The 13173-nt window shown below is 30.7% G+C and overlaps 1 protein-coding gene across 1 annotated transcript; it reads right to left on the bottom strand.

Annotated features, from left to right (window-relative positions):
* Positions 1–2557: 2557 nt before the first annotated feature.
* LOC123298934 lies at positions 2558–11555 on the bottom strand. Its single transcript, XM_044881034.1, has 5 exons — positions 11534–11555; positions 8371–8797; positions 7407–8105; positions 3520–7125; positions 2558–2838 (listed from the first exon to the last, which is right to left on the bottom strand). The coding sequence occupies exons 2-5, from the start codon at positions 8681–8683 to the stop codon at positions 2558–2560; spliced, it is 4899 nt and encodes a 1632-aa protein (XP_044736969.1). The 5' UTR covers positions 8684–8797; positions 11534–11555.
* Between the last annotated feature and the right edge of the window lie 1618 nt (positions 11556–13173).

The raw sequence follows: 13173 nt of genomic DNA, 5'->3' as shown, positions 1-13173 counted from the left end.
ATGTTATTGAACCCACAACCAACAACCACAAATTCAATGATTATTATTTGTCATAAAAAACAAAGTTGAAAGTGGGAGTATTAGACTAGTGTGTCTGTCTAGTCTAGTCACGGAACAAACAATAATGAATAAATACGTAAGCATTCCATACAATCATCGATTGTAATAAATTCGTGGTATTGTTGTAAAATTGCATGATTCAGTTCAATTATTGTTCGCTGATGATGAGGTAAATCAACAATACACAAGAGATGAGGTCATCAAAATCGTATAGCACATGGCATCTAGTTCTAGTATATAGTTTGTAGATCTATGAACTACAGCCGCAGAAATTGTTGCATAAACGATAAATTAGTTATTATGTTAGTCAATACACAAACCATTCACTTACTACTAGATGGTACCACATCACATGCTTTCAAATATTTAAAAGAAACGCGGTTTATTCATTACGCAGAGCCGTATTAAGGATTATTACTTCCCCGATTTTAATCAAGATTTCATTTTATAAGACAGTTTTTAATTTTAACAAAGCAGATGTTTCGACAAAAAGATGTTGTTTTTAACTTTAATTTAAACGATTTTAACGTAACTACAATTTTACTCTACCGTTATTAACTCGCTGCGCTCATAATGGGGCGGCCCCGTGCCTCTCCCTTCCGTTGACTACCGTGGTGGCCTTCGAACTTGGTTTCACGACACAGAAAAAATCTTTACATGAAAACAAAACGCATCTTTCTAGCTTGCAAAGAAGGAAAGAGGTAGTTTTAGGGGTGTTTTTTTTCTTTTTCAAGGGGTTGTGTTCTAAGGATTGTTGGAAATCCCACCCTTCTAGCATGTATAGAACAGAAAACGTAATTTTGTGCGGGTTTTTTCAAATTTTTCAACGTATTCTGTTACTTTAACTTTATTAGGGGTTGTCAGGTGGAAATCTCCTACTTCTAACATCTATAAAACTGAAAACGTAATTTTTGAAAGTTTTTCGAATTTCTCGGAAGCTGGTTGCAATAAAAAAGTTGAAGTTTTCCATGAGTGAGCTTCTCTTGGGGCTATATAATGTATATAATAACTAAATTATAGCTTTTAATATAGCCATCTATATCTAGGAACGCTTATTAATTTAGGAATTGCTATCAATATCTAGGAACGTTTGGAATTTTTCTGTTGCTTTATAGGGATTTATGATATCGTTCCAGCTAGGACATAAAATCAAAAATTACTAATTATAAATTTTATTAGTAATAATCAAAGAATAAAATAGATTTTGTTGTTGTTGTAATTTACAATCAAAAAATAATAAATAAAATAAGTATTTAATATTTTGTTTAAAGTCATTCATAAAAATAATTACATATTATTATTATTATTTACAATTATTACATTTATTACGTCACATATAGTTATATTCATTAATTAAAATATATTTTTTGGTAACATCACACATTTTATTTTTTATTTTTATAAACATTACTTAATTTAAGTATTAAATTTACTACATTTATTAAAATAATGGTCAGCATTTGAATAAAAATTTTGTTTATAGCACCAAATTTATTTAGATAATAGCACCTTTACTAAAATACATTAAAAAAAATTGTTGGAAATGAATAAAACCTTTTTTTATTGAAATTCTGACCAAAAGTTTTTTACCCAAATATTTTGTTATAATTACAGTTGAATCGTTGTTATTTAAAACCTATAAAATTAATTTATAATAATTAGTAAATAAATAATGATTAAAATAATATAAGTAGATACTACGCATGCTCATTAAAAATTACTTTAATTAACTTTAATAATTTTATGAGATTTTAACGCCAATATGTCAGCGCCACGCATAACAAAAATGTAAACAACTTTGTTACTCATTTGATTTTTTCATTGAGTGAAAACATAAAAGATGTATCAATTCGTTAAATAATATATATCTATGCCATCTAACAAATATAGTTCTTTTTTCTATCGCTAGATAGAGTATTTTTTTAACATTAAAGTAGCATATTAAGCGCCAAAATTTAAATGTAAAGGATATGTCTACGATATTTGGTGTGAAAAAAACATTACAATTATTTTTGGTAAAAAGAACTTATTTTACAAAAATTTTATTTGATTTCCAAATCCAAAGATACCTTTTCAAAATATTATGTCCTTTATTTATTTTAAATCATAAGCGTTCAACAAAAGTTTGGAAAAAATGACCCGAAAAAATTGTTCTACTTGGACAGGGGGTATATTTAAATTAGAAAGTTTTGATTTCTTATTAAGAAAATATAGCAAACTACTTTTGAGTAGAATTTCAGTGTTTTCACGGCTCTGAAGATTTAGGTTAAGTTTTTATCAAGCGCTACCTTCCCAATTCAACAATTTGTGCCCAAAACGGAAGAAAATATTTTTCGATTCTCTTCCTTTTCAAATACGTTTAAGTTAATTTGTTGAAATAGTGCCACAAATAGGAGTGGATTAGGATTCTTTGGATTTAAAAAGAAATCTACAACACAAAAAAAACTTAAAATATTACAAACAAAAACAATAAAAAACAAAAAACAACTAAAACTATTTATACAATTAATGCAAATAAAAGTGATATCACAGCTAAAATAATTCCTAAAATGGTGATTAAATCCTGCGCAGCTAATTGATGCGTGCAAGCGAATGCATAAGCACATGCTAGTGCCATTATTTTGGAATCTTTGTACCACAATGAAGTGGTACCACTACTACTGGTACATTCATTTTGATTTTGATTTGTATCATTCGAACATTGTGGTCGAATTGTGCTCGAACTTGTACTACGTGTTCTTGACAACAATTTATAATTATTATTTAAGCGTGTGGATCCTAAAAATTGGAATTGGACGAATAATTTTCATTAATAAGCGGTAATTAATCAAAACAAAACAAAAAAATAAGCATGCTTTTACGAATCAAAACGAATCTACATTTCATATATTTTCAAGGGAATGGAAAATAGCAGAGTGGCCACAAAAGGACTATACAGGATGGAATCGGAATATAATAGGGAAAATTATGCTGGAAAGTCAAATCATCTGGTAGTTTTTAAAGTTGATTCCTGTGGCCACCCTGAAATACATTGTAAGTGCCTCAATATTGTTGTGCTAAGTGTGTGTGTGGACATGCAAAAAAATTCGATAAAGCAAACTTATTGTAAAATTGAAAACTACACGGGTGCGTTCATAATATCGATTGACATTTTCAGTCCAATTTGATGTGGACACAAAATGGCTGTCGATATTGCAGGTCAAGAGCTAGACTTAGTAACTGCTAATCATTACAGAATGGTTGGAAATTTGAGAGGCTATTGTCAAAGCCCGTGCCTGATAACATTTTAAAAGAGGGAAAGGCCCTCTGAAACAGAAGTTCCAGACAACAGCCTCTCAAATTTTCAACCGTTCAGAAAAGATAATCAAATACTAAGCCTGACCCTTGACCAATTAATTATCATTATTAAAACTCACACATGAAAGCTTTTAAAAAAACGTAATTAAAGTGTGAATATACCTTTAGTTTGCGTTTCATTTTTACTGGCTGTGCTTGTAGAATCCATCGAAATTTTCGGTTGATCATCACTTTGATTGATTGCCACAAAATTATCAACAATATTTTGTTTTTCTGTTTCAAATAATGATTTCTCTTCATCCATGTCATTGCCATCGGAAAATGTTGGCGATGCAATTAAATCATCCAAATTTTCATAATCATCCGATTTGACAATTGATAATCGATCTGAATCGATATACATTAAATCCAATGGTGAATCCGGTTTACGAACTAGAATTACATTTGCAATTGTACTTTCTAATTCTGGACATTTATTATCGAAATCTTCAACCATTTCATTATCGATATTCGTTGCCAGTTCGATAGCTGCCAGCGCAATCTTTTGTGTTGTAATTTCTTCGTCATCTTCATCCGATGGTGGCAACTCAACTTTCTCCGGTTTTATTGGAATTATTTCGGTACTCTGAACAACACATTCAACAATTTTATCACATAATTGTGTTAAATTCGTTGTATCTTTTCGAATTGGAACATTTTCTTGGTTATTCGATATATTTTCTAGATTTTCTACTTTATCGTTATTGATTAATCGATCTGGTTTATTTTCTACGGTTCGTTCTAAAATATTACCACAGATTTTCACTTGAGTCGAAACATTATCGATATCGTTTAATCGATTTTGTTTCATATTTTCTGGAATATCTTCAACAGTTCGTTCCAAAATATTACCACAAATTTTAACTTGGCTCGATACATCATCGATTTCATTTAATCGATCAGTAATATTCTTTGTGGGGGTATTTTCAACAGTCCGTTCTAAGATGTTACCACAAATTTGGACTTGACTTGATACATTATCGATAGCGTTTAATCGATTTTGGTTCGTATTATCGGGTATATTTTCTATAGCTCGTTGTAATATTTCTCCACACATTTGAACTTGACTCGATGCATTATCGATGTCCTGTAATCGATTATTATTATCAATCTTTTCTGGATTTCTAGAACATTCTAGTAGATCTTTACAAATTTGAGTGGAATCAATATCAGTTAACATATTTGATATTGTATCGATTTTTTTCAATTCTTCAATTTTTCGATCATCTGCTGCTTCCTCGTTATCGGATGTAAGTCTTGAGGATGAAATAACATCGGTACTTTCGACAACGCATTCTAATAGTTTCTCACATAATTTTGCATGTTCTGAAACATGATCTTTGGGTGTTCTTTCGAATTTCTCCAATTCAATTTCCAATTTTTTACTTTCCTCTTGTGTTTCTTTCGCTAAATTAATTAACAATGTTTCTAGTTCTGATTTATTTAATTCCGAAAGTTCTGAATTTATTGTGGTGACAACTGGTGATTTGGCACGTGTGGGTGTATTTTGTAAACTAATTTTTCTCGGTGATGACGTCTTGTTAATTGTAATTTCGATGTCTGTATCACTTTCTTGATTCGCCGTGCGTGGTATATAAACTCGTAGACGATGTTGAATATTTAATTCGGAATCACTATTCACTAGATTATTTCGACTTGCCGTTAAAGTTTCCGTGCTAGTTGGTATTTCGTTTGTAATTCTTAACGATGGATTTACTGCATCCTTGCCAATAACATTCGTTAAACTATTAGTTTTTTCCATTTCTACGCTTGGATTGAACGAGGATCGATCCCGTTGGATAATATTGTATAAATTCGCTGATAGAGATCGAACAGCTCGTTTTTTCCGAACATCCAAATGATTGGTTGAAGGTGCGTTGTTATTTCGATAATCATCTGGCAGTAAAGGATCTTTAATTTGATCTTTACGTAAACTTCGAAATGCCAAATCATCCTTAACAATATCGGGTATTTTTTGTGGGATAAATCGTGATCGAATCCGTTGTTCTGGTTTTGCATGTAAATAATCACTGTTTGGAGCCGCAGTGACTGGTCCGACGGGTATTCCAAATGGAGGTTGACGTTCCATCACTTTCAGTTGATTGTTTGTATGTTTTAAATTTCGATAGACTACATCGTCCAAAGTGATGTCCGGTTCTTTTTCATCGAATGGATTGTCTGTTTGATCCAAGGGCTCAGGTTCTGCACTCAAATCAGGTGAAGCGAGTAAATAGCTCACTTGAGATAAAATACTGTCTTTCGGTGAGCTATACGAAGGTGATAAATCATTTTTACGTAATTTTCGATACGCCATATCGTCGGTGATTTTATCAGGAACACCTGAACGTCGTGACGAACGTTTAACTCGATTTGTTGGCATATCTTCATTAAATGATTCCGTTGACGATGAAAGGCGGCTATTCAATTCGGGAGTTTTTCCTGTAAATGTTGGAATATCCCTTCGCTCCGCTCGATCTAATAAATCTTCATCGCCTAAATGCAAACTTTTATAGATTTCTTCCAATTCATTGAGCGCATCTTCTAAATTCGTACTTTTCCGCGTTGTTTTCGGAATGGTTTCGTTGTTCTGCAAACTGATTCGAGGTGCTGGTATTGGACTTTCTGTTACTTTTGGTTTATCCTCGTTGATCCAATCAATCATTTCCGAACTAGATGCTGAACTTTGCCTTGAACTACGACGCGTCGGTGGTTTAGGTGGATTATGATTTTCTGGTTTTTCTAAAACCATTGATAACGGTCGAAATGAATTACTGTCACGTCGTTTTAAACTATCAAACGGTGATGAAGGTGAATTTTGTCGATTTGTTGTGGCCCCAACTGGTGAATTACTATGAACCGATGTTGCAGGAGATGATGTTTCCGATTTAAGATGATTTTTACTCGGTAGTTTTGATTTTTGGATTTGTTTGTTTTCTTGTCGCCGTTGTACTTCTTCTAATTCTTTTTGCTTCCAGAATTGTGCAACACTTTGTATACTTGGAGATCGACTTTCGTATCCATTCCGATGTTGTTCGACTTGTGAATCACTTAAATATTGATTGTGTAATATATCATTCTGTACAATATGAATTGGTTTTCGACTCCTGGGGATTTGATCCGTAAAGAATTGATACTTGACTTGATCATTCGGATTGATTCGTGGTTGTCGTGTAATATAACGTTTTGGTCCACTTGTCTCTTGGATATGATCATCAGAGTTTGCTCTACGATCGATAATTCGTTGTTGAGGGATGTTACAGATGCCATTAATCGATCGCATACTTGATGTACGATCAACTACACCATTTGGATTTGGATGTTTTTGAGCATTTGTGGAGGCAGCTAAACTATTTCTTTGGTTATTATTCTCAAATGCATACGACATTGGTCGTGGAAACGTGGTTGTATTTTCAAGTGAAATTACACGTCGTTGAGGATCTCTAGGTGGTGGGGTTGGTGGATTTACAGGTCTTGGTCCAGGTCCAGGTGCAGACGTAGGATGTTGATGGTAGTTTGGTGGAGTGTAGTAATTAAAATATTGATCAGAATGCATTGTTGGTGATATTCCTCGATGGATGTTATTCTCGAACGACCAACTCTTTTGTTTTGGCATGTAATAACTATCTGGTGTTGTTCTTTGTACAGGTAAGATTGGTGGGGATTCAAGATCGTCTCCAACACCATTTCGTAAACTTTTACTATATAGATCATTATGACTTCCATTACTACCTGCAATCAGGTGAAAACAAAGTATGAATATAGGTCTTATTTATTAAAATTTATTGATTGGAGTACTATCGGAACCATAAACCAGGAAGATGGGGAATTAACAGGAATATGAATTTTATTTTCGTTGCCTTTTTAATATATTGGGTAGAACGTTAAAAACTGGCCCCCCAGTATAAGAAAAGATTCGACAAACTAGATGAGTATATCATTAACATTCCGACCTTTTTGACAAAGTAAACTGAAAAATCAAGAAACATTAGAGAATTTTGTAAAATCCTTACCAAATATTGGTGGTTTTCGATGAGACGTTTTCATTTGACTAGAACTAGATATGGTCGACGGTAAATGTATTTTTGGTCTTGAAGATACCGTCGAATGTTGTGTAACAATTGGACTTGTTGATACAGATCGTTGACGATTCTTAACAATTTCCGCTTCCTTATTTAAAATATTCTCATCTTCACGTGACAAACGTTTTATATATCGTTCAGTTCGTGCTGAACGTGTTTTACGATTAATCGAACCATCTACGGTTGATCGTGATAATTTCGTAGCACTATCACTATCACTTTTAATACGTATCAAAGAGGATGCCGTCGAACGTTGAGAACCTTCATCAGAGCTACTCTCATTATTGTTGTTATGTATTCGATCTGCACGTCGTTGTCTAGCACGTTCTCTGTGCCGTTTCTTCGTTGAACTATCCAATGAACCATATGAACCAGCTTGTGAGGATGGCGTCACAGATTGTTTTGCTAGTGATTCATGACTACTCTTCGATGTTTCCACACTTCCATTCGGTTGTTTATGTAAATTGATAAATATATTTTGATGATTATGTAATAAATTATGATCGTTACGTCGTGCTACGACTGCCGCTGGAGAAGTGTAATCGTTGTAATTAATGCTTGGATCAGACATAATACCAGTGTCTCCATGATATTCTTTTGGATGTATGACAATATGATCGAATGTGCTACCTGAAATCAAGAGGTCTCATTTATTTGAAAATTGAGAAAATCAAATCGTAGATCAAAAACTACTCCCCGTTGCTGGAAAAATTTTGTGGCAGTGACAGCTTTTGATCAGAACGATCCGAAAAACATTTTGGAGGTGGATTGAAAAAGTTGTTTTCCTATCTAATCGTGAGAGGTTCTTGAGTTCTGACGGGTTTTAAAGTACCCAAAAATTTGAAACAAATGTAAATTTGGTTTCATAATAAAAATAGATGAGATATATATTTACCTAAACCTAATTTCTTTTTGGATTTGGATGTTGTTGAAGATGATTTCTTGGACGATTTTTTCTTTCTGGACATAAAACCACCACCTTTTTCATCTTGTGAACTTGAATCAGACTCAATAGATTTTTTTCTACGTCTAAAGAATCCACCAAATGACCATTTCTTTGATTCACGTTTTTTATGATCATGTGGACTCAAATTCAGACTCAAATCTCCATTATTGTTGTTAACAATGTAAGTCTGTTGGCGTCGTCCAACTGGTGGTGATCGCATATAATTTATTGGTAACGATTTTTCAATAATGATGTCATCCATTGTTGTGGCCCAATTATTGTTGATTGCTGATTGTTGATTGTCATTGATTTGAGTGTGATCATTGGAGCCAAATGTTTGTGGAGTGTCTTTTGTAGATGTTGCTGAATTTAGAATCTGTAACAATAGAAATAAACAATTTAAAAAAAAAATTTAATTCAGTATTCGTTTTAAGGTTAAGCCGATTCACGAGAAGGGTCGAGTCAAGCCAACCCACGAGAAAGGTCGACTCAAACGCCCCTTTCACCTCAGCCTGTAATTCCCATAGCAAGATGCTACGTAATTTATTGTTTCTAGGAATTTCTACGACAGGAAGGTACAGGAAGGCACCTACTAGAAGACTAGTAGATACTTGGACTTCTTTAATAAGAAACAAGGGCTAAAACCTGGCGACGCGTATTTAAAATTTGATAGTTTGCGTTTTGAGAGAGAAAAAAAAGGTGTTTACAATGTAAAATGGTGTAATGTAATGTATATAAATAATATTACATTGAACATAGTTGTCAGTTGAATTGAGTCAAGAATTTAGTTTGGTGTAACAAACATTTATTATATTTTAAAAATAGATTTTTACATTTACATTACTAACACCAACCAAATATTTTAACATCACTAAACTTTAATTTTGTTTGAATACCTTCTTGTTCTAAATCTTACAATTCTTGTTCTAAATTGTTTTAACAATCCTATACACATATTCTACTTTATTGAAAATATAAAATAAGTCTTAACTTTTTAGTTTTTTATTTAGGCAATTACAAACTACATTCATGCAAAATAAATTGCCTATAAAAGGATAAACTTTGATATATTTGATAAATTGTGTAAAATTATACAATTTTATTAACACAAAATGATATGTGATTGCCTATACTGAATATAAAATAAATATTTTTATGAGATTTACAAGAATATTATAAAAAAATAAAAATAATTGAGTATTGTATTCAATTTAAAGACCCTGTAATTATTAAGGTATAGGCCACCCAGGTGTTTTGTTGTATAAATAATTGAAAACTCTTAGTAGTGAAATTATTTTAAAAAAATGATAGATAAATATTTTTGTTGATAAATGAGTAAGACTAGTATGTGAATATAATGATGACTATTGCCAAGAAATATGAACATATGGCCCCATCAATTTAACTTACACATATTTTAAAAATATAATTAATTCATAATTTTCAAAAAAACAAAAAAAATTTAAGGAGATAACTTAAATATTTTGTGGTATGTGGTGACTGATGACCACACAAAGGCTTATTTATACTTAAAATTCCAAGTCAATAAAGATGGGTGGGCTAAAGCTAGCCCTGTTTGGTATTTTTTAATCAAAATTTTGTAAATATAAAACAAAAAACCAACTTTTTAATTCTAAAATAAATAATTTTTATTTTTAAAATCATTTAATTTCGGCAAACCAATGTTCATACCCAGGGGTAGATTCCAAGGCCAAAGGGTTACGGAAATTAGAATAGGGATTCCATGAGAATAGAAGAGGATGTACGGTAGGTCGGTAGCGATAAGAAGAATAGGTTGTCCGCGGGAAAAATTTTGGGTAAGGATATTAGAAAAGGGAGCAAGTGGTAGATGAATACGAGACCAAAAATTTTGAAGTTCACTGGCTTAGGGCATGTCTACGGCTAGGAGTAATATTTGGCAATTGATTTAGAACGACTGAAAATTCGATAAACTGCTGTCAAGGTCAATTTCAAAGCCGAAATTTTCTTTTACAGGAAGTTGGAAAATTTTGCAATTGCTTGGCTGGCTAAATTTGTAAAACACGCAAGCTATTTTGTAAAACACTCAATAAGCAGTGTGCCGTCGTTCGGAATCCCAAAAGTTGTCACTTTCAAAGAATAAGACAACATAATTTTTTCATTTTTTAATGAATTATTTTCTTCTTGTCCTCAATATTCACCAATTTTAAGTTTACCTTGTCGGCTATGGATTTCCCTAGTAGATTAAAATTCCGTGTACATAGAGGTTTTAAGAAGTATACACACCATCTGGTTCGATCTTGACCAAATATTTAATTTAATTTTAATAAAATTAAATTTTATTAATTTTCCATAAAATTAATAAAACATATGTAAATAAAATTAAATGTAATGAAAATGATAAACATCAGAAATAATGTTTTTCCAAGAAAATTTTAACTAATTTTAGAAAATTAAAGAAATACGCCTACATTAGTGTTTATTTTATATCCTGTTTTTCCTAAATAATTTTTTATTTTCTTTTTAATGTTTATAAAATGAAAATTATTTATTTATAAAAATAAAATAAAATAGAAAATTAAATTTTCTTTTAGTTTTAAAATTATTTAGGTCAATTATGTAGATTGTTATCATTCGAATTTTCCGGGTACAATAAACTCATTTTTAATTTTTCTTTTACATTTTTCATTCATCATCCATCATTAACCAAAATATACAGAGTGTTTCGGAAACAAAACAATCCGATAATTTTGTACAACCAAGGAAAGTCCAAATTCCAGATTAATATTCTTTAACGAAGCGAGACAGATGTACTGATAAATTTTTATGCAGACAAATCAATAGTTTTAAAATTCAACAATAAGTGAATTTTATCAAGATTTTTTAGCTTCAATTAGTTTAGTTTTAACAAATTGCAAGGTATTTCTTTATCTATTTTCGTGGTCGAATTTATTTTTAGTTAATCCCATTCATATAACACAGTTATTTTCGAAGAGTTTTCTCATAAAAATAATCTTTTAATTATACAATTTTCACTAATTTTGTATATTTAAGAACAATGATTAAATATCTTGTCTTTTGCAAATTTAATAATGAATAAATAAATTTTTAATTTAATTATAAATAAATTTACCTTGAATTTAATACCAAATTTAAATTGAATTAAATAGTTTAAACAAACATAATTTTCACATGAATTTAATTTAAATATTATATAACACAATTTAAATTAATAAATTTAAATTGAAACAACACAATTCAAAATTAATTTCATAAATTGTTTTTGTAAAAATTGAAATTTGTAGAAAATCACAGACTTTTATTATTATTGTTAGTTTTAAAAATAAAACTATAAACAGTTTTAGTTTTTTTAAATGACTTATTGTTAGACTGACTGTTTTAAGTTTGTAACAGAATCAACAACAACTATAACTAAGCGTTACAAACTGTTCACTTGTAACGTTAAAACTAAACGTTAAAGACGTTAATGATACACAAACATACAACTCAACTCATCTTCAGAGAGGCAGTCATCAGTTAGTTTAGAGCTCGACTACTGTTTAGACATTTATTTGCTTACACAAAAACTTACTCATCTTATTCTCATCATCAATTATCTACTGGATGGTTCATTCAAGTCAAAAGTGAAGAAAATAACTAACTGAGTTGACTGTTTAAATACCCTAAATATGCTTAACAGTTTTTGTTGTTTGGTGACTTATAAATTGCTTAGCAAATTATATTATAGATAGATGTACGTATATTTATTTTATACTAGCTTGATACCCGCCCATTTCACTGGGTTTAAAAGTAAAGGCTGGTAAAAATCACCGCGTTATAGCCTTCACCTCCCTACTTCTCACTTATCCCCCTTCCATAACACACGAAATAAGGATAGGCATTGTTTTACACAGGTAAAATATATTTACAGTTTTCCATTTTTGTTTTTCAATGTAAAATAGTCATAATTCATTGAGTATATCAGAACAGACGGCCATGAATTGTTTTTTTACTATTTTACATTTTTATGTTTACCATTTTTACAGAAATTTTTAATTTATGGTTAAAAATGATGCTCATAGATGGCGCAATGAAATGACAGACTAAATTTAATTAATTAATTTAAAAAAGAATCTTTATAAATTATAGCTCCTGTGCTAGTCTGATGAATGAGCTATATTATTGTAGAGTTTCATTCAAATCCATTCACTAGTTTTTGCGTGAAAGCGTCACAAACAAACAAACAACCTTACTTTCATATTTATAATATATAGGGTTTAAAAAAATGACAATTATTTGGCATTCAAAAAAAGCCAGGCAGGTAGTACTCAATTAAATGAGTGCTTATTTTTGGGATAAAATTTTCTATAAAAAGAGATAAATAACAGATGGGGAAAAAGTAAGTGTAGGAGAACACTCTGTATTCGTTTTTGTTAACGATTAAGCAAATCTTGTACATAACGCCGCTGCACGCATTTATATATTTTATGAAATAAATATATATTTATTTATTTTTAACTTTTAGGTTTATTTCAAGGCTATACTTAATAATTATATGAGAGGACTGTTTATAAAAAAATAAATATATAAATAAATAAATTAAATTAAATAAATCAAAATTCAAATCATGACATTATGAATTTTAAGCTAAAAAATTAAGATAAAAAAGAATCATAAAAATGAAAAATTTTTTTATATGTTTTATGGTTTTTTTAGTGAAAATCAAAAAAGGCAAATTATTATTCTGATTTATTTGCTGGTTGGGAGGTAAAA

The sequence above is a fragment of the Chrysoperla carnea genome, chromosome 4 (genome assembly GCF_905475395.1).
Source record: "Chrysoperla carnea chromosome 4, inChrCarn1.1, whole genome shotgun sequence".
Classification (NCBI taxonomy): Eukaryota; Metazoa; Arthropoda; class Insecta; order Neuroptera; family Chrysopidae; genus Chrysoperla; species Chrysoperla carnea.
The sequence above is the reverse complement of the archived record's forward strand: the minus strand, read 5'-3'. Positions and strand labels throughout refer to the sequence as shown.

Coding starts and splice junctions, on each gene's coding strand:
- LOC123298934 (XM_044881034.1), bottom strand. CDS start 8,683: ATGGATGACATCATTATTGAAAAATCGTTACCAATAAATTATATGCGA. Junction 8,106..8,370: donor CAAAAAGAAATTAGGTTTAG/GTAAATATATAT, acceptor TCTTGATTTCAG/GTAGCACATTCGATCATATT. Junction 7,126..7,406: donor TCGAAAACCACCAATATTTG/GTAAGGATTTTA, acceptor ACCTGATTGCAG/GTAGTAATGGAAGTCATAAT.